The 26278-nt window shown below is 43.3% G+C and overlaps 1 protein-coding gene across 1 annotated transcript in view; it reads right to left on the reverse strand.

Annotated features, from left to right (window-relative positions):
• The window catches only part of LOC127572199 (uncharacterized), a 302149-nt gene that overhangs the window by 165306 nt on the left and 110565 nt on the right, over positions 1-26278 (reverse strand). Inside the window, 3 exon segments of the mRNA XM_052019124.1 lie at positions 1851-2552; positions 15582-15603; positions 20522-20636. Coding sequence (XP_051875084.1) covers positions 1851-2552; positions 15582-15603; positions 20522-20636 — 839 coding nt within the window.

Genomic DNA, 26278 nt, shown 5'->3' on the forward strand with positions numbered 1-26278 from the left:
CAGAGTCCCAGGTCAGCAATCAAGGCCAGTAAGTCGGGTTAGTTCACCAACTATTTTTTTGCCAAATGTAGCAGCTCACCCTCCTGCCATCACTCATTCTCCAACCCCACTCTCCTGCCACCACTTTTCATTCTACCTCATCCCAGATCACCCTGTGCAGTTCTTACACTGGGATCGTTTTTGTTAGATTGAAAACCAGCCTGTATTGGGCTTTCATACAATGTAATTTCAGCAACTTCTAAGTGGAGTAGGTGACTAAAGGGCAGGGATTGGTTCACTGGAGGGGAATAATGGTGAAGGTATTGACATTATAATGGAAGAAATCTGATTGCATCTCCTGTATATATATATATATATATATATATATACACACATATACACACACACACACAGGGTAAAGCACAGAAATCCAGAAGTTGCAGTCAGTAATCTCCGCAGGAAACACCATCGATGCTTTCACTAGTGCTATCACCAGAAATCAGATCTTCAAATGTTTGCCAATTATTCTTACAGGAACAGACCAGTCAAAATGTTTTAGAATGAGGATTAATTGAGCTTTTAACAGATAAGCTAAAATTATGGCCTAACAACCTCTCTGGGCCCAAAACCAATTTTATATGTGTGGATTGTCATTTTCTTTGTTAGTTATTTGAAAATGCCCCACTTTATAAAATGATAAAAATTGAATGTATTTAATATGATATTTCAGCCTTTTCCTTATTCTATGTGTATGCTCTAACCTTTATGCAACTCTGTAAACTGTTTAAAAATTTGTTAATGATTAGTGCTTTTTATTTCCTGATTTGCTGTCTGCGAGAGTTCTTCAGTCTGATTGGCTGTTTGGTTGCTTGCTGACTTCAAAGATATTGGATATTAGGCATCATCTGGAACTGAAGTCTGATTTGACAAGCCTATGGCCCAGATATCACGATCTTTGTGAGCTGCTAACTTTGAGGTCACCTTTACAAATGACTGCCAAACCAGGGCCAGAAACTTCTCAGTAAAGTTGAAGGAAATCAGGAAGTCTTATGAAGGATAATAAATACAAATGCCTTCTTGTGTTGTAGGATAAAATTTTAATGGGTAGGAACTGACAATGTTGAAATGAATAAGGACTTCAGGAAAGGAAGTCATTCAGGAAACAAATGGCACAAATCAATGTTGCTGCGATTAGCTTCCAACACAGTGAGACCAGAAAGGTAAACTTACTGCAAAATTAAGTATTATCCATGAGTTTTGTTGTAGCATGGGAGTTTTATTAACTGGCTATTGCTATTCTATCCTTTGATGGTAATTCTTTAACTCTTTGTTCTTCATGTTATTTGAAGTTATGTGATCGTTTATCTAGGAAACCACAAACATTAATGAAAGAAGGGCAATAATAAACCCCATAAAGAGTTCAGGGGGAAACTTCTTCACCCTGTTAGTTATTAAAATGAGGTCCTTGATATGTGATGTGGTTGAGGGGAATAATGTAGATACAAGATGTGGGAGAAGGGAATCAATATACTGAGAGGGTGAGATGTGGAAGGGGGCAGAAGAGTCTCAAGTGAGGCATGAACACTGCCATGGACTGTGGGGCTGAATGGCCTGTTTCTGTGGTATGTGTTCCATGTAAAATTCAAAGGAGGTCTAACCAGTGATAAGGCTCTGGTGTTGGTCAGACCATAGTTAGGTGAGCATTCAAGAGCAGATTTCCAGTGGATTAAGGAAGGTCCCTCCCAGTTCACAGTACAGGCAGTGTGATTAGTAAAATGAGGTTAAAGTCAGTGAGAGACAGTGTGACCACAAAGCCTGGAGATGTGGTCACATGACAGTACAGCACTTACAGCGCTTTTTCTTGTCTGTACCTGCGACTGGTTCCATCCCAGTGTCTGTCCCTTCGTTCTCCTCCGCCGAGAGGGTCTCAGAAGCCTCGGTCATGGACTTCCCGGCCACAAGTTCTGCAGCGTTGCCGTCCGTCGTCGAGACGTCCGTTACAGTCTTCTCTCGCAATGACTTCTCATCGTCTTCGTCGATCAGCACCAGCTCGGCCTGGATGGCACCCTCGTAGCCCAGAAGTTTGTTGGTTTCCTCCTGGTCCTCCACACTCTGGTACCCCATGAAGATCATTGTCACTGGGTGGTCAGCACTGGCCTTGGGAGCTTCCCTGGGAGGGATTGGCTGGGCCACCTTTCCTGCCTGGCCAGCTTTCAGCTGGGCTTTCTTCACAACCATGTCCTTCCTCAGTCCACTGTCTCCGCCACTCCGGGAATCGTCGGGGGATGCACTGCTTTCCGACACGGTCAGCGCTTCTGACACACATTTACTGACCACATTCGTTTTCCCTGCTCTGTGTATCAGCCGGTCCACCTGTGACGTGGTTAAATGATGAACCCCATTCTCCACCACCGCACCTCCAGAACGTACCTCATACACCACCTTGTTGCCATCGTCGTACACCTTAACCCCTCTCTGGTGAACTCCCTCAGTGACCACGGGAGTTGTGGAGAGGACCTTGGATTCCCCTGTTAGCTTGTCCTTTTCTACGCTGACCTCCATGGCATACATTGCTGTAATATCAAGAACATAAATATTAAAGGAGTAACTAATCTTGCTCTGACCAGGTGATCAAGATATTAGGACTGGGTAGGTTAATTGGCCACTGTAATTTGCCACCAGTGTGCAAGTGAGGGGCAGTATCTAGAGGGTAGCTGATGGGAATGTGGGGAGAATAAAATGGATTAAGGATAGGATTGGTGTAAAAATAGGTCCTTGATGGTTGACGTTGACTCAGTGGGCCAAAGGCCCTGTTTCTATCCTGTATCTCCTTGTGACCTTCTTTCACTCTAATTTGGAATAAGGTTTCTGCAGACAGACATGCTTACTGCTAATGGCAGTTGAGGGTGCATCAGTTTGGGAAAGCAATATTTAAAGATAAATCCATTTGCACCTCACCAAACAGAAAACCAGCCACGAATCAGCAAGGTTAGGCTAATTTAAACTATCCCACACGTGAACGTAAGAAATGGAAGCAGATGTAGGCCATTTTGCCCCTCAAACCTGCTCTAGTATTCAATAAGCTCATGCTGATCCTGTGCCTCAAGTGCACTTACTTGTCCAAGCTCCGTGTCCTCTTAGCACTCAAAAATGTACTAATCTCAGCCTGGAACTGGGGTGGAGGATTCCAAAGAGATTTCTCCTTCCCCTAGTTGGGAATGACTGAGCTTTATTCTGAGACTAAGGCCTCTGCTTACAGGCTCTCCAGCCTTTTGGCATTTACTCTGTCAATCTTTTTCCAAAACCTTGTTTGTCACTGCTAAACTCAACTGAAAAAAGGCCAATCTTCCTCCTCACGTGATAACAGTGAGATATATTGAAGAGCGATAATTTGGTGCAACTTGCTTAATGCAAATCAGAACTAGATTATCAAAAAATAATGATACAGCCATCACCTGGGAAATGGTTAATATTAAGTAATTATTTAAATAAATCGACACAAACCCTTTGCTAATTACATTGGGTACAGTTTCTCGGTGAACTAAAAACATACATTGGAAAATCTTTTGAAAATGTAACCTTCAGTGTTCTTGCATACACAGAAAATCTCAATTTTTAATCACTGAACATATTTGGTGGAAACAATTGGCAGGAGCTTGTTGTCCACAAATTTCTCACACTCCTTATCCCAATTCAGATTAGAATGGACTCCGTGTAAAGGTCGATCATTGCTGAGAAATTGCTGAGAATGGTCTGACAAGCAGTAAAGCAAAGAAATAGACTTCAGAACAAAATATAGTTTGTGTGTTGGACGCAGCTGCATTATAGCACTGACTATACTTCAAACTATATTCCCCTGTAGCAGTAAAGTGTCTTGGGTCTTCCTGAGTTCATGAACAGTGCTCCCTGAAGGCAAATCTTTTTATTTTGTTAACATAAGTGGCAGACTCTTTAATTTAACCAGGGTGAAGAGAAAAATTGCAAAAATGATCCCTGGATTCCTATGACAGGTAATGGCTGGATAAAAGTAATCTCAACAGACTGGAAGATCTGCATTTCAATAGCAGTCGTAGGTTGTTTCACAGCAAATGAGATCTTTTTGAAGAGTAGTCACCTCAACATAGGAAACTTGGCAGCCAAATTGTGCATAGCAAGCTCCTGCAAACTGCAGTATGTTAATTATTAGCTGGTCCTTCTGTGATGCTGATTGAGTGATATACATTGGCCAGGGCACCAGGACAATTTCCTTGCTCACTTCCAAAAGAGTGCATTGGGATCTTTTCTTTACACCTGAGAAAGAGATAGGGACTTGGTTTAGCATCTCAGCTTACTGGCAAGCACCTCCAATGTTTCCCCAGAACTGTATCAGAGTCAGCCTGAGTTTCTGTGTTCAAGTCCATGGCCTTATATTTTGTTGGACTATGGCTTAAAATGACTAATGGCAAAATGACTGTAGCAGTGTAAATAAGAATACTTAAATGACGTGATTTGTGAATGTACAAGATGATGAGGCATAGATTGAGTGGATAGTCAGAAACTTTTTCCCAGGGTGACAATGGCTAACATGAGGGGACATAATTTTAAGGTGACTGGAGGAAGGTATAAGGGGGATGTCAGGGGTAAGTTTTTTTTAAAACACAGAGAATGGTGGGTGCGTGGAACACACTGCCTGCAGAGGTTGTGGAGGTAGATACATTAGGGATATTTAAGAGACTCTTAGATAGATACATGAATGATAGAGAGATGGGGAGCTATGTGGGAGGGAAGGGTTAGATAGATCTTAGAGCAGGATAAAATGTCGGCACAACATTGTGGGCTGAAGGGCCTGTACTGTGCTGTAGTGTCCTATGTTCTATGAAATCAGGCAGTATACAAGAAATGTGCTTATTATACATATATTAAGTTACACTTTATGCACAGCACAGAAACAGGCCATTCTGCCTAACTGTTCTTTGCTAGTATTTGTACCCTACACTATCTTTCTCACACTCCTCATTCCAACACAGATTTGAATGGACCCCTTGTGAAGGTTGACCATTGACAAGCAATAAAGCAGAGACATAGACTTTAAAACAAAACTTGCGTGTTCGGCTCAGCTAGTTAGAACATTAAAGGGCAGCATGGTGGTGTAGCAGATAGCGCTGTTGCCTGACAGTTCCAGAGACCCAGGCTTGATCCTGACCTTTGGTGCTGGCCCCTGTGGGTTTTCCCTGGGTTCTCTGGTTTCCTCCCACATCCCAAAGACAGGTTAACTGGCTGCTGTAAATTACCCCTAATGTAAGTAAGTGGCAAAAAAATCAAAGGGGAGTGGATGGGCATGTACAACACAACAGGCTGCAGAAAAAGAAAGGGAACAGGATTGATGGGATTGCCTGGCTGGAACCTAGCATGGGCTGAGTGTCTTCCTTCTATATTGTAATAAACAAGGGATAATCCTCATTCAGTGAGGTGGTCTATTCCGTCATGACTTTGTGTAGAAATGACCCAGGTAGATCTACCCATCCTTCAGTTTCTATTAATAACATGTCTTTTCCACCTCCAACAGGATGTCCTAAGGTACTTTCCAAGCAATAAAATATATTTGTAGTCTGGTGACTCTGGGGTAAACGTAGGAAATGTGGCAGCCAATTTGCGCAGGCATGGGATCTTTCACATCCACCTGAGAGAGCAGGTGGGACCTTTGGTCAAACATCACTTCAAAAAACAGGCACAACTCATAGTGCGGCACTCCTTCAGCACCACAATGGAATGTAATTGAAAGATATTAAGTCATACACAGACGAGTTCTTCATCAGTATTGTTTTGCAAAAGAATGATTAAAATTGTGACATGTTTGCAGGACCCAGGCCTATACCCAATCACTAATGCATTCACTAGTTTTACCTAGAATGGAGTTCGGAACTGACTAGATTATGACCTCCCGAGATTAATTCGGCCAGCGATCCTGCCTTGGGCAATTAAATAAGGCTTTCTTCTGGAAAGGACAATGGGGAGATGTGTGGTGCACAAGGTTATCAGCTGCTGGTTGTGCTGCTCAACACTTTCAGATTCACACATTGATTTCATTGTGGTTGGTGTGTGTAGCCAGTAACTAATACAGGTGCCTAGCCCTGGCGAGAGAAGATGCCAGGTACCCTGTCAAGTAAGGGCGAATCAAAAATGAGGTGGTGAACCTGCCATCTCTCCCTCATACGTAGACAGGAGAAAGCTGGAGGGGATGATTGATATTAATGATTTTACATTTACCTATCAGATAATTGAATCATTCGGTTAACGTAACAGAAAGGACTTATTTGGCTCATTTAAACCTGTGCCAGAGTTTTGGACGCACATTCAAATTAATCTTATTTTCGGTCAGCTCCATCATGTTTCTCTCCTCAGAGAATTCAACCATTAATTTGCTCCCATTGCCCTTTCAGGCTGTGTCCTCCCAATCACAACGAACTTGCTTTGTGAAAACAAAACTTTCCCATTCTCTCTCTGGTTCTCTTGCCTTAAACCACTGTCCTCTGGTTGTCGACTCCCCTGAATTTCTGCATCAGAATCCTCCAGCATTTGAACATAAATCTTCCTGTGACCTTCTCTGTTCCAAGGAGAACAAACCACAGTTTCTTCACAAAACTGAGGTCCCACATCCCTGGTACCATTCTGATAAACCTCCTCTGCAACTCCACCTTATCCAAGACCACGACATCCTTCCTCAAGTCTGGTGCTCAGAACTGAGCACAATAGTTCCAACTGAGGCCTTCCCAATGTCTTATCAAGGTTCAACACAAGTTGCTTCTTTACACTGCGACGTTATTATTAATAAAGCCGAGGTACCTGTATGCTCCTTTCAAAACCTTCCCAACTTGTCCTGAGACCTTCAAAAATCTGACTCCGTCCACCTCCAAGTCCTTGTGCTTCTAGACACCCTCCTTTTCGAATTGTACCACACAGATCCTCCTCTGTCACTCACCAGCCACCTCCTCCGTGCCGTCCTCCCCTTTCATCGCCTCCTTTCTTTGTGAACAGAGAGTCGGAAGGTCGGGAATCCGAGAAAAAATCGTAAATTCAGTGCATCTGTTGGTGGGGTTGGTGAGGAGGGGGGTGGTGGGAAAGGAAATGGGAAAACAAAATGACTGGCAGGACTACGAGAAATTGCTGCTGATGTAGCAGAGTCCCCGGGAGTAGTGTATTAAAGCAGAACAATAAAAGGCAGCAACCGCACCAAAGCTTTTTTTGGCACTGAACAGCTGGATCAGAGGGAACAATGAACAGGATCACAATCCCATGATTGGCGTTAAATAGGGTAGCTGAGGCAGGAAATATCGAGACTCGCCTACAAGCCGCTGAACGTTTAATTCAATCAGTGTTTCCAGGTTTTGAATAGGGCTCGGCGACACTCCCACGTCGCAGCTCCTTGATTATAGCAACATTTGCAGAGGAGAAAATCCGCTGGGGTTCCAAAAACAACTGTATCAATCTGCAAAGTACCTGAACCACCGCACGGAGAAAGGAATCTCCTTTCACCGCTTCTCAAATTGCTTTATTGTCATTACTTTTATAATGGGCGAGTTGCAGTGGAAAATCTGTGCGCAGGAAGCTTCCACGTCATTTTTTTTTACATATTTTGTCTCCTTATAACATCGGTGGGGCCATTTGGCCCATCGAGCCCCTGCAGGCTCTCTCAGCAATTCCATTCCCCATTTACTTTTACCGGTAACCTATTCCCTCTCACATGCCCATCAACCTCCATCCTAATTCCCCACTGTTATCAGACTCCTGAACCAATCAGCTCTGTCACACCCTCTTCCTGGTGCTGCCACGTTCTCACACTCTTAACTCTACCTCTCTCTGTTATCCCACTATTGTCACTTCAGTATTTTTATTCTTTTTGCACTACCTCAGAATGCACTATGATCTTTCCACTTTTCTGTTGTTTCTGTGCTCTTTGTTGTGTTTATTGTTGTATCTATTATCACCATGCACACTGTTTACACTGTGAGCTTCATGCGAATAAGGAATATCATTGCACCCTGGTGTATATGACAATAAACTAATCTAATCTAATTCACCTACCACCCACCTAATTGACACAGCCAGTTAACCACTAAATTGCGCGTTTTTGGGATGTGGGGGGAAAACCGGAGCACACGGGGAAAACATATGTGGACACAGAAAAGAATGTGCAAATTCCACACAGACAGCACTGGAGGTCAGGATCGAACCTGGGTCACTGGAGCTGTGAGGCAGCAGCACTAGGTGTTGCACCACTCTCTTGTCCACAAGAGTTCATGACGATGAAGGTATCATTTATTTTTAAAAGTGAGGTTGATTGTGGGGTAGGTGATGTCCAGGTGGTTGGGGAGAACCTCTCCACTCTTTTTCAATGTAGTGCCAAGGTAGCTCTTGTGGCCACTTGAAGGAACAGATTAACTGCCCATCTAAGGAACAGCATATATGACAGTGCACCGACTTTCTCTGTCCTCCCCTGAAATGTCAGCCCAGGTTTTTTATGCTCAAGTCTTGGAAGTGGGATTTGAAACCACAGTTATCATGCTATAGGTTTTAACTTTTTCTTATAATTCAGTCTGCTTTTCAACAGTTCCTTCTTATTTTTCCTCAGCTTTTGGAATACCAGTCATACCTATATCTGATTGTCAATATTGTCGCAAATCAGCTTCATGTAAAACACCACTCCCCAGCAGGATTCTGCCATGACTATGCTGGAATGTAGTTGGTTCTGACATCATTCCGAAACCATCAAATATTTTGGACTGTTTGAATGGCCTGTATTTCCTGCTGCAGTGTTCGAAAGCACAATGCAATGATGAATAGCTCCCCTATGAATATGGGGCGGGAAGTTAACACAAATACTCCAAATACCTTTGCCAAGGTGTTGATGCTTGTGGATTTATGTCTAACTATCTCCTATCTAAGCCTGGGTCCCATTTGGCAATTGCGAGTCTAGACATTGAATATTTTTAGCAACAATTATATCTGGGGTATTGTGTTGTGGGTCTATGCTACTGGATGAGAAATTCAGACATACACATGGGGATGGGGCAGGGAAGCAGGGAGAGTCAAGTGATGAAATATTAGCACCATGGAACAAAACTTTGGCTTGGGATATAGATTTTAAGGAGAGTCATAAAGAAGATGAGAGGCGGAATGGTTTCGGGAATGAATTCCAGAGCTTGAACTATTTGCAGCCCAGATGGAATATGTGGATTGTGAAAGAATCAAGGGTAGGTGTTGACCAGGCCATGGGAAGAACAGCCCTGCTCTCTCTCAAAGGTAATTCCAAGGTATTTCTAATGGCCACTTGAAGGAACTGATCACTGCCCATCTGAGAAACAGGATGTATGACAGTGCAGGCACACAGTGCTCCCAAAGAATGGTCCATGGAAGTTGAGTGCAGAGTCAAGATAATGATGATGCTGATCTTGTTCTCTTCACCCATGCCTTTCACCGCAGGGGCTCACTGTATCAGACCCTGCTTGTTTTTTGTACCCTATGTTTAATGGGGTTCGAGGTGGTGGGGGGTTGGAATACAGAAGCACAGTGTAAAGTTTCCACTGTCACCATTAGGTAACTGTGGGATGATAGCAAAGAAGTTACGTTATTGGAGTGGTAACCCAGAGGCCTGGACTAAGGACCAGGAGTTGAGTTCAAATCCCACCATAGCAGATGGGGAATTTAAACAGTTAATTAAATAAATATGGAATTAACAAGAATATTATCAGGAATGGGAACACAGAACCCTATGGTAATGTCAAAAACACCCATGTCATTAACACCACCTTCAAGAGAAGTATCTGTTCAGGCCTGGACATAATGCCACATACACCAATGGTCGACTCATAATAGCTCAGCAAGGACAACAAGGGCTGGTCGATAAATTCTGGCTTTGCCAGTGACACCCATACCTTGTGAGTGAATTAAAAGTCACATTCAGCATGGAACCTTGGACTCTCCCAGTACAAGTGGTTGTGTGTGCACCAGATGTTGCTTCCAGCCACTGGGGAAAAATACAGCTTTTGTGTACAAAGGGACCACATTACCGGAACTGTTATCTTGTAGAATATCTTGTCAACAAATGTATGTTTTGTGAAAATATGTGTTCCTGCTGTTATTGACTGGGTCAATTGCAATTTGATACACTTTGCTTGCCAGCTAGAGTCCACAAAGGAATACTATGTGGAGTTACTCAGCATCTTCTGAAAGTGCAGGATAGTGGACACTATTCAAATCCTCCAGAGAGGGTTTTACTATATAGGCTAATTATTACTCCACCTAAATAATAAAGGCTGGTTGACTCAGGAGAATGAGATCCATGTAGCTCCAAAGCTTTGGGTGCAATCCTCACACTGACCAGAGGGGTTGTTTGAAAGCTATCTATTGTCTTTCATATAACTGCAGTCAGTGGCTGTGACAGCAAATCTTCTGCAGCAAATAACTCATGCCCTGGATCATCAAACCCTTCCTAACACATATATGGACAAGCCAGGCATGTAAAGAATCTATCACTCACCTGGCACTTACATCCAGGACAAAGGACCTCCATCTACTAGCTTAAATATTTACTCTCTCCACCACCAGCACACATTACATGTACCATCTGCAAAATGCACTGCAGTTACCCACCAAAGTGTGTATTTGAGAGCACCTCCATAACACATAACCTCTACCATTTGGAAGGACTAGGATAGTAGTTGAAAGGAACTATCTCCAAAACAAATACCACTTCAAGGGACACAACATCCTGACTTGGGAATGTAACAGCATTACTTCTTCCTCAATGGGTCTAAATCCTGGCTCTCCCTACCCATCAGCAGTACAGGAACACCATCACCAGAAGGACTGCAACAGTAAACCAACATTGTCTCAAGGGAAATTAGGGATGGGCAATAAGTGTTGGGCTTACTAACAAAGTCCATACCCCTTGAATGCATAAATTAAAAAAAAATAAAAGGAGCAACTGAAATACTCCCTCAGGTCAAAGGGACTTCAGGTTACTTTGAAAAATCACACAAAACGTCAGTCAAAAACATCAGTAGTATGAAAATGTGCTTATAAATATAGGAATTAAAAATGCCTTATGTATACAGCACAGTGGTGCAGCTAGGAGTGCCAGAGAACTGCGTTCAATCCTGACCTTGGGTGCAGTTTGTACTTTCTACCTGTGACCATGTGGGTTTCCTCTGGGTGCTCTGGTTTCCTCCCACATCCCAAAGATGTGCAGATTGGTAGGTTAATTGGCCACTGTAAATGACCCCGACTGTGTAGGTAAGTGGTAGAATCTTGGGGTAGTTGATGAGAATGTGGGGAGAATAAAAAATGGGATTAATGTAGGGTTAGTGTAAATATGTGGTTGATCGTTGATGTGGACTTGGTGGGCTGAAGGATGCTGTATCTCTCTATGACTGTTTACAAAATAAGATCAGATATCTTTATTAGTCACATGTACATCGAAACACACAGTGAAATGCATCTTTTGCGTAGAATGTTTCTGGGGGCAAGCCCGCAAGTGTCGCTGTGCTTCTGGCGTCAACATAGCATGCCCACAACTTCCTAACCCGTACGTCTTTGGAATGTGGGAGGAAACTGGAGCACCTGGAGGAAACCCACACAGCCACGGGGATAACGTACAAACTCCTTACAGAGAGCAGTGGAATTGAACCTGAGTTGCTGGCACTGTGATAGCATTACACTAAACGCTACACTACAGCTCCTCTCCTGTATTACTTCTGAATGTTTGTGGAAGGGAACAAGCCAGACTTGCACAAGCACCACTGAACTATACCTGGACACTCATTAAATCAACTTGCAATGGACCTGGGCCTTACTGAGGCAGAGGAAAGAAATGGGTGCAAACTCCGCAAAGTCTTGAACACAGGAGAGGTGAATGCAGTCTGATGGGGATGGAGGAGAGGACATAAGAAGCAGGAACAAGAGTTTCCTATGACCTCATGGGCCAGTTCCTCAGTTCAACAACATCATGTCTGATCCTTTACATCGTTAATTTTTCTGCCTGGTACCCAATTCCACTGATGTTCTTTGCGTCCAAAATTTTATTGATCTCAGTCTTGAATATGGCCGACGGCAGCCCCCTAGTTTAGAGAATTCTAAAGATTGGCCATTCTCTGAGTAAAGGAATTCTCTGTACCTCATTCCTAAATAGCCGACTCTTTTCTTGAGACCATACCCTCCCAGATTCTCCACCCCGAGGAATCAACTTCTTAGCATCCATCTGATCAACAGTGATCATTCTCATTCACCCACCAGATTCTCTCCACTCTCACCACTGCCAGGGGCTACTGAAATCAGTCACTGTCATATTGTAGGAAAAGGAGAAGTCAATTTGTGAACACAAAACAATTGCCATATTTCTTCTTTAGTGAGATTGGTTGAGGGGTAATTATTGACCAGGATACTAGGGAGAAGCCATGGTAACTTTCAAAATCGTGTGGTGAGATATTTTGCACTCAGTTGAGATGCCAGAATGGTTTCTTGTTTAAAAAGTGGGCACCATGGATAGTGCAATACACCCTTAGTTCTGCACTAGGAGTGTCAACATACACTCTTGAGGTGAACCCACAATGTTGTGACTCAGAGACAGGAGACAATGCTACCAAGTACATCACACCCAACTGCTTTTTTATCCATCGGTAAACCCTAAGGTGTTACCATCAGCAATTTAGATAGGTCCATCATTAAGGACCCTCACCACCCGGGACATGCCCTCTCCATGCTGCTACCATCAGGGAGGAGGTACAGGAGCCTGAAGACCCACACTCAACATTTCAGGAACAGCTTCTTCCCCTCCGTCATCAGATTTCTGAATGGTTCATGAACCCATGAACATTACCTCATTATTCCTCTTTTGCACTATTTATTTCTGTAAACTTACAGTAATTTTTATGTATTGCACTGTACTGCTGCTGCATAAAAAAACACATTTCACAACATCTGTCAGTAATAATAAACCTGATTCTGATTCTGAGCTTCAAATAATTATATTTGGTTTGTATAGTCATAAAGTGGCATGGTACGCCTCAAATAATCTAAGGAGACAACATTCTTCTAAGGATCACCTACATTGCCCACACTACTGTCACTGCTTCAATAGGTTGGAAACCCCCTTGCTCATAACCTTGTTAAAAAACCAACAATGAACCATACTACCCATTTTTTTAATGGGCAGCTGTGGTACACTTGAAAAACTATCTCTCTGATGATATCTCTCTAAATACTGATGCTCACAGTATCAGCAGCAATAGTCCATATTGGATGGAATTGAACCCAACTAAAAAAGACCCTTTGAGTGAGAATGAGGCTTTAGACCTTTGGAGTGCCAAAATGGCATTAAAATAAGCAATTTAAAATATGAAATGTATGTATTCTTGAGAGCTCTGTGCTTCCATGTACTCAAACCATGACGTCATAAAGAATTGTTCAACTGTTCTGAATATTTGCCATCAGTGATTTATACACAGGTTATATACAAGTTATAACATAGTTTCTTTATTTCAAATTCTTTCTTTACCCAGATTTGCAATGCAGAAACTAATTTTCATTCAAAACATTTGGGAAAATATTGCTCCTGTTGAGAAGTCAGTGATGAACATTGCAAGATGCCTTAACAAGAACATTGTAGGAAAGAGGGTAGTCAATTTGTGCACAGCAAGCCCCCACAAAAAACACTTATATTAACCAGCAAGGTGCCATAGCAACAACAAAAACATGTATTCATACAGATCCTTTAATATAGTAGGGTGATTCATGTGGATATAATTTTACACTGAATGGATTAGGAGCTGTTAAGTTGGGTGACTGACAGCCTGGTCTAAGAGAAGGTTTTATGGATCATAATAAAGGGTGAGAGTAGAAAGGTTTAGGGAGAGGATTCCAGAGCTTAGGACCTGGGCAACTGTAAGCATGGCTGCCATTGGTGGAGTGATGAAAATCAGGAATATACAAGAGGTTAGAATTAGATGGACGTAGAGCTCTTGTGGGGTTATAAGCTAGGGGCTGTGAAGGGATGAAAACATAGAAGGATATGAAACCCAGGTGCAATTTTTGAAATTAGTTACTGCTTTGTGTTGGAAGCCAATGCAGTTGAGTGAACACACGGGTCAGGGGTTTTCCAGCCTTGGGGTTAACAAAACATGAATGTCCTTTGTTCTACCTCATTTGAATGTTTACATTGGACCTGGCTCTGCTTAAAGCAGGTCTACAGAGTAATGAACCTCCCAGAGATGCAGAATCTACTGGTAAATGCAGGGTATATTCCTCATCAATGCAAAGTCAATTGACCAGGAGGCACTGCTTAGCAGCTGAACTCCCCTGTATACACCTTACATTAGAGCTGGTACAGGAAGAAGGGAGAAATATTGACACTAGGTCATAAAATTAATCAGATGTATTTTTGAGGCGGCCTTTGATGTCACAGGACACATACTGAGACAAACATCAGCTGTTGCTAGAAGATCATCCATGTTGTGAAAGATGCACTTTGGTCTGCCCGAAACTTGTTGGACTTCCTGTGAAAGGAGATGTCCACAAGCACAATCCTAGGTGCAGGAGCACGTGCTGAGGGACACACTGAAGCTCATTGTAGCCACTGCAAAGGCTCTGTGGGGAAGGATCGCAGTCTAAGGTCTTGCTGTCACTGGACACTGAGGGTCTGGGCCCTGTGTAGCAATCTCTCAAATGCTTCATGGATGCAGGAAACAGGAGTGACATTGATGCATTGTGTGGAAATATAGTGAATTAATGGCACAATGAATATAAAGATAGAGATGTACTGATAGTATTTATTGTATACATTATGAATAAAGTACATTTTTGAAATAAACAAATATGTCATAGGACTCCCTGTGCAACATCACTGCAGGAGCACCACCTCCACAAAGCCTACTGTAGTTCAAAAGGCAGCTCATCACCACCCTCTCAAAGGAAATTTCAGATCGATATATAAGTGCTGTGCTCACCAGCAATAGTCACAGCCTGCAAATTCATTAACCAGCACAAAGCGTTTGTGGGGAAAAACTACAAATGGTAAATAAGGAAAGATTGAGGGAGAGAAATCAGGGTCAGGACAGGGTGACTGAATACCCTGCCACTGGCAATCAAATGATGACTTTGCATTATATTGTAAGAACATGAGAAAGAAGAGCAGGAACATGCCAAAGTTCCTCAAGGTCACTCTGTTTTTCAATAATATTGTCCACTTTTCTGTCTAAGACTTCATCCCTCAGTTCCTTTATCCAACCTATTGATCTATGGCTTGGAGCCACTGAGAGTATACAGGTGCAGAATTTAAGACTCAGAAACCTCTGATTACATCATAATGTTACAAAAAAAATCAATGACAGCAGCAGAAATAGCACTTCAATCTTGTTAATTTTTGAATTCAAAATATTAATGCACAATTAGAAAGAGTTAATAAACCTATGTAATTGACACAGGTTAATCCCCTTTCAGGTCTGTGTTGTGCAAGTATGTTCACTAAGTGAAGGTGATGTGTGCAACTGCAATCCCCATTTATATCACTGACAAACGTACAGCCCCTGCAAGCCAAAACATCTTATACTGAGTATGAAAAGCTTACTTACCCCCATCAGGTTTGGAGAGACTCTGTGAAATGAAACAAAGCATTCACTTATTAACATAGTAATGGACACAAGGCACAATAATTTAAGGCACACGCCCTGGCAGCAAGATTAAAATCTATGCGTCTGGAGAAATTCCAGGTTTCCATTGCAGTTATTACAAAGCAGAGTGAGATGACTCCACACACAGACCTAACCAGTTGCGTATCAGTGCATGAGAAGTCACGTGATTGCTTATTATATCATTATGGATTACAAGTACTCTGCTGCAGTCAAACACTAGTGAAGAAACTGGTGGTTTTTAAGGTGATGATGGGGAACGTCTCACCTCTGATGGTGGCCTCAATTGATGTTTGACACAAATTTGCGAAGAGAAGAGCTCTCAAAGAAATGTCACGCTGCCAGTTTCTCTCCTGCTGAGGAGCCACACAATTAGGTTTTGGTGAGGCCCACTTGGTGAGGACAAAAGGTCAGCCTTGAGCTCCACGACCATTCTCCACGCTAGTAGCTATTAACAGGATTATTGACACAGGGGCTGGGATACCGAAGCACTGGGTTTTCTGGTGCAGTGGCACAGACAGCAGCTCTGAGCCTAACTGGAGTGCTGCATTCAGCTCTGAGTGTCAGACTTCAGCATGGATTTGGTGCCTTTCAAGACAGATATTTACCCAGACATCATAACTAAGGGTTAAATTATGAGTTGCACAGTCCAGGTACATCCTTGCATGAGTAATCTAACTGATATGTTTTAAAGAAATCATATTGGGATCGATGAAGACCAGCTACTACCTCTTCAGGATGCAGTTCAGAACAATGAGGCATAAGCTTAATGACAGAACTAGGCTGGTTGGGGCTGATGTCAGGAAACACATCCTTACTCACAGGCATGGGAAATCTAGGACTTAGTCCGCTGGTAGAGCTGCTGCCTCTCAATTCCAGGGACTCCAGTTGATCCTGACCTTGGCTGCTGTCTGGGTGGAGTTTGCACATTCTCCCCGTGACTGCATGGCTTCCTCTGGTTGCTCTGGTTTCCTCCCATATCCCAAAGACCCGTGGGTTAGTGGGCAAATTGGCTCCTGTATACTCCCCCTAGTGTGTAGAGGAGTCCCTAAGCAGATATGCTTTTGTAGGTCAGGGGAAATTGACGGGAATGTGGGGAGAATAAAATGGGATCAGTGCAGTGTAAATGCATGCTTGGTGGTTAGTGCGGACTCGGTGGGCTGAAGGGCCTTTTCCCATGCTGCATGATTCTGTAACTTAATGACTGGATCAAAAGTTGAGGCTGGGGACAACTGGGAATTCCAAAAGTGAGATTAATATATATTTAAAAACTATATTTTATTCCAAGCTATGAAACCATGGCAGGTGGAAAGAGTTCCAGAGGGCTTAGTTTGAGCCATGGACTGATTTAGTGGCACAACATTTGAGGAGTTGCGGATGTGTGGGAAGCGTCTCCTTTTCCTTTGTCACTGCAATGCAATGTAACACACCCATTATAATTACTATGGCTGGAGACATTTCCATTAGACTAAATAAAATGTGTGAAGGGGCCAGTCAAGAATGATTCTTAGTCCCTATTGAAACAGCAGCTTGTATTTATATTGTACTTTGTAGGAGCATTATCAAAGAACACATGAGGCATTGCAATCTAGATCCCTAAAGAACATTTGTGAACCAGATGGGTTTTTGCAACAACCTGTTATAAAGACACAAGAAATAAATGCAGGGATAGGCCATTCAGCCCCCTGTGCTTGGTCTGCTATTCCATAAGATTATTTTCCACCTCAGTTGTTCAGTTTATACCTGATAGTTTCATAGTCATCAATACTTTTACTCTGCTTTTACCTTTCAGATTAGTTCATTAATTGAATTTCAGTTCACCAAATGGTGCAGTTTGCATTTCTGGATACTCAATTCAGACTTCTGAAGAATTAGTAGAAAAACTTAATGACTACCATCAATTCATAACTGGCTGCTAAAAAGATATTCTCCAAACAGCACTTCAGAGGGAAATCTCTCTTCTATGCTTCAATACTTAAATTGTAAGGATGCACTTAAAGCATGAAAGAAGATAGAGGAGTTCTCCTGAATGCCCTAGCCAATATTTATCCCTCGGTCAACACCACCAAGTAGAGACTATCTGATCATTATCCGTTTGATCTTCCCGTGGCTGCCATGTTTCCTACAGCATAACAGTAAACAAGCAACAAGAAACATCTGTAAGCTGCTGGGAGATGCAGGGGCACAAAAAGAGCCCAAAAGTGCAATTTTCTGCTTTCTTTCCTTTCCAGATGGATTTTCATTTGTTGGTTAATATTGAAGCACCATCAAGCTTGTGGCTACAACTTCTATCTGCCTGAAACATCACAACTGGTTCTTGCTACCAATCTCTTGTCTTGGAGAAGTCAGTATGTTTAGGAGGAGAAGATGAGGGGTGATAAGCAAAAGCTTTTCTATCAGTGTCTTGTTTTCTTCCACAAACAAAAATAGGAGCAGAAGCAGGCTGGGAATGTGCAGAGAGGGGTGATAACTGCATTTGACACTAAATAAAATGGTCCACATTAAAATGTCAGCTCAGCGAGTTCCTAGAAATCAATCAATCAGCTCAACAGGTTCCTCCTACCTGTTCCACTATCCAATATCTATCCAGACATCTACTGATCTCTATTCTGATTGCAACTAATGCCTTATCCTTTCCAATCCACTGCGGTAGAGAACCCCAAAGACTCACCACCCTCTGAGTGAAGAATTTTCCCTTCACTTCATTCCTAAATGGCCTATCCCTTATTTTCAATATGACCCCTGGTTCAAGACTCCTCCAATAAAACATCTACCCTGTACCTACCCTGTCATGACATCCAAGAATTGTGTGTCTTCTAATGTGGTCACCTTTCATTCTTCTAAACTTTAGAGAATACTCAATCTCTCCTCAGACCACCCATCCCAGGGACATTGGCCGAAGGTCTCCCTTGATGGCTTTGCTTCAGATTACTGAAGGAAAAGCCGTCAGTTTGCATTCAGTGCAAACTATGATCAGTTATAAAAGCAGGCATCTTCCATGGCTTTCAGCTGTCTCGATACATTTCATAGCCATTCATATTCTTAAGTGATCACTGTGGTATAATGGGGAACATAAAAACATAAAAACCAATTTTTGTGTAACTGCTTCTCACAAACAACAACGTGTCCCTCCCTAGGTTATCTGTCTTAGTGATTTTGATTGGAAGGTAAATATTGTGCAGGACACAGTGAGAAGATCCCTGTCCTTCTTTCATATTCACTTGAGAGAGCAGAAAGGGACTCAGTAAACCATTTCCTCTAAACATCGGTTGGCACTCCCTCACCACAGCAGGGAAATGCCAGCCTTGGCTTCTTTGCTAAGGTCTCTGGAATGGGACCTCAATCTACAACCTTTTGAATCAGAGAAAAGAATGCTTCCTATTAACCCACAACATTGGCCAATCTCTCTTGAGGAAAATTCTGGGGGAATTAAAATAAAATACATGCACATTAAAAAAAAGTTAGGTGTCAGCTGTCAGAATGCTTGACTGGATGATGCCCATTCCTGGCCTATGTTCTTGTAGGGCACTGCCAGCTGTCTCCTCTTTACTGGTCAGCTTGTGCTTGAATTCCATGCCCGCACAATGAAACTTGGAAGGCAGACATAAGCTGGAGATCAGATGTTGGCTGAAGAATAGCAGTCGAGCAATTATGAGTTGAGCTGAGGGGTGCTCTTGCCACTTGGCCCTTCATAGAACATTACAGCACAGTACAGGCCCTTCGGCCCACAATGTTGTGCCAGTGTTTTATCCTGCACTAAGATCTACCTAACCCTTCCCTCCCACATAGTCCCCTATTTTTCTATCATTCATCTGTCTATCTAAGAGTCTTTTAAATGTCCCTCATGTATCTGCCTCCATAGCCTCTGCTGGCATTGTGTTCCATGCACCCACCACTCTCTGTGTAAAAAAACTTACCTCTGACATCCCCCCCATACCTTCCTCCAGTCACATTAAAATTATGCCCCGTCATGTTAGTTATTTTCACCCTGGGAAAAAGTCTCTGACTATCCACTTGATCTATGCCTCTTATCATCTTGTACACCTCTATCAAGTCACCCCTTGTCCTCCTTCTCTCCAAAGAGAAAAGCCCAAGCTCGCTCAACCCGTCCTCATAAGACAAGCTTTATACCAGCCACTGTTAGCTCACCTAAAGTGCCCACATTCAGGTGAATGGGGTCACCAACCCCGAGCTGGAAGTTAAGTGCAGGCAAGTGGTCAAAAGGTCACCAGGGTGGTCTGGGAGTTGGGCCTCAGGACACCGCTTGTTGTCTGATCCCTTTCAATGGGAGGACATTCAGATTGTGGGAGTCATCTGGGCCGACCCACTCTTTTAGTGAAGTTGGGCAGGCACCATGGGTAATAGGTTTGAACCATGGTTTATCCAGTTCATTGTAGGTGGGATGCGACACAATATTTGACAATCAAGAAATACAACCAGGCAAGGACCTGTTCAGTTTTCAATCTGTGTGCAACTGCTTCTCACAAACAACAGTGTGCTCCTGCCCAGGGGATGGAAAGCAAAAGGTCAGAGGAAGGAGGGGTCAGGTCACCTTTGGTCACCTTGGGCATGGAGGCTGGTACTTCATCCATCCAGGGTTTTGATCCAACTTGACTGCACCCTCCCCCCCTGCAAGAGTAACTGCTTTCCTGAGGAGAGGGTCAAAGATAAATCTGACTCTGGACATTTTTATGAATGTCTGCCACTCTCCTTATCTGAGTAATGTCCTCCAACCCTACAAACCTTTTAAGATCTCTGAATGTTTACAGTTCCAGATTCTCTCTGATCTCTAAGTTTATCCACCACCACTGGTGATGTAGGTTGTAAACTCAGAGTTCCCTCCATCTCAGCAGCCAGTGAGTAACGGCCTCCAATCTATTTACCTTCTGCAGGTCCTCAATGGATTTCTCCACTTCCCTCAACTTTTCCCGAATGACTTGCTCCTTGGCAGCAATCTGGGATTCCTCTCTCTCCAGTTGTTCTATTTCCACCTCGAGTCTGCAAGAAAGAGAAGCAAGGAGTAATTGTACACGTCCTTGAAGGCAGTTTTGGCATTACTGTTCCTCAAAAAAGGTTGGTGGCGTTTTCATAAACTGAATTTAGGGAGTTTCCTTCAGTGCCCAATTTCCTTTTTGCCTGGTCCAGTTCTCCCTCAATCCTTCCAGCCTATTTTCCATGACCTGGATCTTTCCAAGCAGCGTTTTCTTTTATAGTTATGTCCCAAGCTCAGATATGACTCTTTTAATCATCAGTCCAACTTAGAGAAAGCAGAATGAATAGGAGCAGGAGGTCTTTGTGCATGAACGGGAGCAGGTCAAGCAGTTCCTCAAATCTGTTGTAGTATTCAATGTGATCAGTGGGAGGCACTGTGGTGCAGCTGGTAGAGTTTCTGCCCCACAGCTTCAGCAGCCTGGTTCAATCCTGACTTCCAGTGCTGCCTGTGTGACGTTTGTGTGTTCCCCCTTGTGGGTTTCTGTTTTCTTCCATGTCCCAAAGGCATGTAGGTTGGTAGGTTAATTGGTTACTGTAAATTGCCCCTAGTGTAGGTGAGTTGTGGGAGAATTGATGAGGGGGTAGGAGTGGTTGCTGGTGGGGAAGTGATTGGGGTAAGTTGATGGGCATGTAAGAGAGAGTGGGTTCCAGGAATGGGATAGATGGGACTGCACTGAAAGCTGGCACAGACTTGATGGGCAGAATGGCCTCCTTTTTTTGTGGTCACCGGAAAGTATGAAAAGTATGTCTCAACTTCAGCCCTCCAAATCTCCATATTCCTTGACTCACTTGGTCTCTGAAAATCTAACACTCTCAGCTTTAACTAAGCATCCCCTGTCCTCCAGAGTGAAGGATTCTTGACATTCACAACCCTCTGAGTAAAGAAATTTCCTTTCATTTTATCCCTAAAAAGGCTTAGCAAGCTCCTCAAATTTGGCTACCCACAGAAACCTGTCTCCATCTTATATTTGCTCCAAAATGCCAATGCAAACCATGACACTAACTAACAAGTCTACCACAGAGCCAACCTCTGTGAAGACCAATGTCAAGCAAGGTTGCATTGTGGTCCTGACACTTTTCCCAAGCTTTCTCACTGTAATGTTGACCTCATCTCCAATAAACCTCCTGTGGGAGTGAAGCTATTCTTCAGAATAAATGGGAAACTGTTCAAGACACTTCAGAACCAAGGTCAGCTGGAACTCAATAGCTGAACTACAGTATGCAGATGACATATGTCTTTGTATTTGTCAATTCATTCACATGAGAGGATGGGCCCTTCACTCAACATCAACAAGACAAACCTGCGCTCGCTGCACCACACTACCCTCCAACAATAAAAATTCCGGGGCATAGATAGGGTGAATGCACATAGTCTTTTTCCCAGGGAAAGAGAACCAAAAACTAGAAGGCATAGGTTTAAGGAGATGGGGGTAAGGTTTAAAAGGGATCTGAGGGGCAACTGCTTCATGCAGAGGGTGGTATGTACATGGAACAAGCTGCCAAAAGAAGTACTTGAGGGGTGTACAGTAACAACAGATAGAAGACATTTGGATAAATACATGGATAGGAAAGGTTTACAGGCTAAATGCAGACAAATGGGACTAGGTTAGGTGGGCTCCTTGGTTGGCATGGACAAGTTGGGCCAAAGGGCCTGTTTCCGCACTGTAATACTCTATGACTCTACAATCCAGAGAAACATGGAACATGTCCCATATCACCTCTCAGCTCTTCACCACCACTTTCAGTACACCAGCACAGTCATTGGTTCATTGTGGAAAAGGGAAGATCAAGACCTCATACCTGGCACAAAACTCGTGATCTACTGTTCTCCTTCATGTTTCTGAGACTTGGACTACCTACATTAGGTACCGAAAACTATCAACAAAGTTGTCTCTGCAAAACCCTCAGTCTTTCTATATTGGGCAGGCTACATGGTCAACATGCCCAACACAAGACCCCCAAACACACACTCTGCTCTGTCACAGGAAGAGATTACCAGGTGACCATAGCAAAAGATTCAAAGGTGTGCTCAAAACTTCCTTGAAGAAATCCAACGTCCCCACTATCTCCTGGGAATCCCTTGCTAATTAACAGTCCCAAGTGGAGAAGAAGCATATGAGGTGGTATTAAGAATCTTGAGGCCATGCATTTAGAGCATATGGATGCCCTGTGTAAGTGGCAGAAGATGTGTACCATCTCACAACCACCACCCACCTACTCCATCAGCCACTACCTGCCCCATCTGTTGAACTCTCTATTCACACATTGACCTCATTAGACACCTCAGAACCTTAAAAACCAGAATGGAAACAAATAATCCTTGATCTTGATAGATGCAGGCGTCACCGGATATTGATCAGCACTGCTTAACTAGATGCTCTATCTGAATGTTACAGTCCTTAACCTAGGACATAATGGTTAATCATAACACTCCAACTGAGGCCCCATCTGAGACGAGCTAACTAACTGGGACGTCAGAAACCACTGTTTAGGAGCTCAATATAAACTCTTTTTCCTAGGCCATTGACAAGTCCTGAGCCAATGCTGGGAGCTGAACCATACTGCTTGCAGTCCTGGTGGTAGAACCAAGTCCTTGGTCACTTATGCTAAATCTGCCATGCACTGTTGGATATTTGTTGTATTCATTTCTAAAATTTGGCTATATTGCAGTGGAATTTCTACTTCCATTACAGTGCCTTTCTCCGGCTTTGTCTCAGGCCCTCGTTGGCTGAAACCTTATCCACGGCTTAGTTAGCTCTAAACTTGACAAACACATGCAGACCCTACTGGCGTCACTCAATCTCCATGAGGCCATCCGAAACACTGCTGCTCAGGTCCTAAACTGACTCACATCAAATTCTGCTCACACATTACCCTAACTGATTCCAGTTGAGCAACGTTTTAGTTTTAAAACTTTTGTCCTTGTTTTCAGACCCATCAATCGCCTCTCTGCTCCCTGCCTTCTTAATCTCCCCTGATCCTATGACCCACCAAGATACTGTCTCACCTCCAGTTCTAACCTCAACTTTCAGTGGCTATTTCTTCAACTTCTGGGTCCTTAAGATGTGGAATTTGCTCTCTGAACCCCTCCATTTATTATTTGTCCTTTAAGAGGCTCCTTAAAAAACATCTTCTTTTGGTTATCTGCCTTAATAAACCCTTAAGTGACTCGGCTGTCAAAATATGAGAACCGTGTCTGTAATAAGAGCACACAAAGCCAATACTTTATTAAGTCGATCGGTATGCAAGACAAGTTTTTCACTGTACCTGAATACAAGTGACAATAATAAACCAATACCAATAGGTATTTGCATGGTGCTGAATTCTACTGTGAAATATGATGGGTTGGTTTACTCCATTAAAGGTACTGCATAAACGTGGATTGTTGTTATTAAAGGCCAAAAATTGAACGTGCCGCCTACATGTTTGGTGATGTTCTAGCCAGAATCTTTATCAAAATTGATTAGAACTTAAGGGGAGCTGCAATCCTAAATCCAATACTGTAATGGGTAGGGCAGGTGGGACACTGCTTTCCTTATCTCTATTCAAGGTAGGAGGTTGGCTCCTATTGAACTCAGACCAAGACATTCCATCTCGGTTGAGTGGTGTTGTGGTTTTATATTCAAATGTTTAATTCCTACACTGTACAAACTATTCCTTCTCCTTCTTCTTCTTAAGCAGTCCTTCTGGGTCAAGGATAACTTGCTTCTACTGCAGCTCATGGGATCTGAGGCGGCTGATGAGGCTAATATGGGGTCAACAGACTCTGCTATGGCTGGGACAGGAGGGTGGGGAACTAATTTGTGAGATGGTGTAATCAAGTCCTCGTTGCTGGGGATGTTGGCCTGCAAGGTGACACTGGTGTCAGTTTACTTATCCTGTTGGTGGAAGGAGAATTTAGCAGAGATCGTGGCGGTGGCATCGCTTGAGTGCTTTGAGGTGTTTGCCGTAGGTAGTTCAGATCTAGGAACCCGTAAAGGAAGGCAGGATTCACTATTGCCTGAATTTTGTGTCGTTTGGGATCTTGATCTTCAAACAGTCATTTCCCTGCATGGTTGAGGACCGTACCAGGACATTGAGGATGATGTGACTTTTATCACTGATGTCCATCTTTGATGTAAAGTGGCTCCCAAGATATGGGAAATGGTCCATAATCTCCAAAGATCTCACCATGAACCTTTATTGTCAGAGGACATTGTGGTCCAGAGGAGACAAGTTGGTAGAGGACCTCTTGCAGATATTGAGCATGATTACTACTCTTTCATATACTTTAGTGAACAAGTTGATGATGTCTTGGACCTTGCCCTTCGAACAATCACATTTGCAAGTGTCATCTGTGTGCTTCAGCTTGATGGCTGAGGTTGGGTGACCTTGGTTCTGGAGTAGAGGCAACAGAGGTTGAATAGTTTCCTGTTTGTCCTGTTGATTAGCTTCACTCCAGTGGGGAGCTAATTGAAGGTAAGGTGCAGTACTGAGTGACTGTTTTGCAGAATGCCTGCACGCTGTCTGCAACCGCGACCTACATCTCCCCGTTGCCGGTCACTTCAACTCCCCCTCCCATACTATCACTGATATGTCAGTCCTCGGCTTCCTCCACTGCCAGGAGAATTCTTAGTGAAAACTGGAGGAACAGCACCTCACTTTCTGTCTTGGAACCTTGCAGCCTAACGGCATGAACATTGAATTCTCCCACTTTAAGTAATCCCCACCCCCCTTCCCCACAACCCTGCCCCCCCCACCATGCTTCTTCTCTTCTTCCCTTTCCTAGCCTCCTTTTTTCTACTTTTTTTTTCCTTTCTCTCCTTACCTTCAACTCATCCCCTGGTGGATCTGCTCTCCCCTCCTCCCTCACACCTGCCTATCACTATCTCCTACCTGCATCTACTTATCTCCACCTCGTGCCCACCTTGCCTCCCCTCTTTTGTCCACCTATCACTGCTCTGCTTTTCCCTCCTATAAGTTGGGCTCACGCTTTTCCTGTCTTCAGTCCTGAAGAAGGGTCCTGACCCGAAACGTTGACCGCCTGCTTTTCTCCACAGATGCTGCCTGGCCTGCTGAGTTCCTCCAGCATCACTGTGTTTTTAATTCAAATTGAAAGATGTATTGGGACAAGATGTAATCGGGCTTGCTTGACACCTGTCTGCATTGTGATTGTGTCTGTTGCGAATCCACTGGCTAAGATCATGCCTTGAACGCTATTATGAAGATGGCATAACATGGAGACTAATTTTTCTGCACTACATATTCAAAAAAGGTGTTCCATACTCCCCCCTGATAGATGGGGTCAGAGGTTTTGGTGAGGTCAAAAAGGACCAAGTATAGTTGATGCTGATCCCTTTACTTCCTTTGTGATATCACACGGTGAAGTTCATGTCCACAGTGCCTCTGGACAGACAGAATCCACAATGTGATTTAAGGAGAATGCTTTGGCCATTGGGAGAATTTGGGTGAGGAGGACCTTGGCAATGACTTTCCCTGTAATGGACAGCAGGAAGATCCCTCTGTGGTTACTGCAATCAGGTCTGTCTCCTTTCTTGAATATGCAAATATGGGTCATTCCTTCATCCATATAAACATGATAATAGAATTCAACTGCATTCATGAAGGAATCATACACAATGTGCATGTTAAATGGTTTGGAGCTACCA

This window comes from Pristis pectinata, chromosome 7 (genome assembly GCF_009764475.1).
Source record: "Pristis pectinata isolate sPriPec2 chromosome 7, sPriPec2.1.pri, whole genome shotgun sequence".
Taxonomy (NCBI): domain Eukaryota; kingdom Metazoa; phylum Chordata; class Chondrichthyes; order Rhinopristiformes; family Pristidae; genus Pristis; species Pristis pectinata.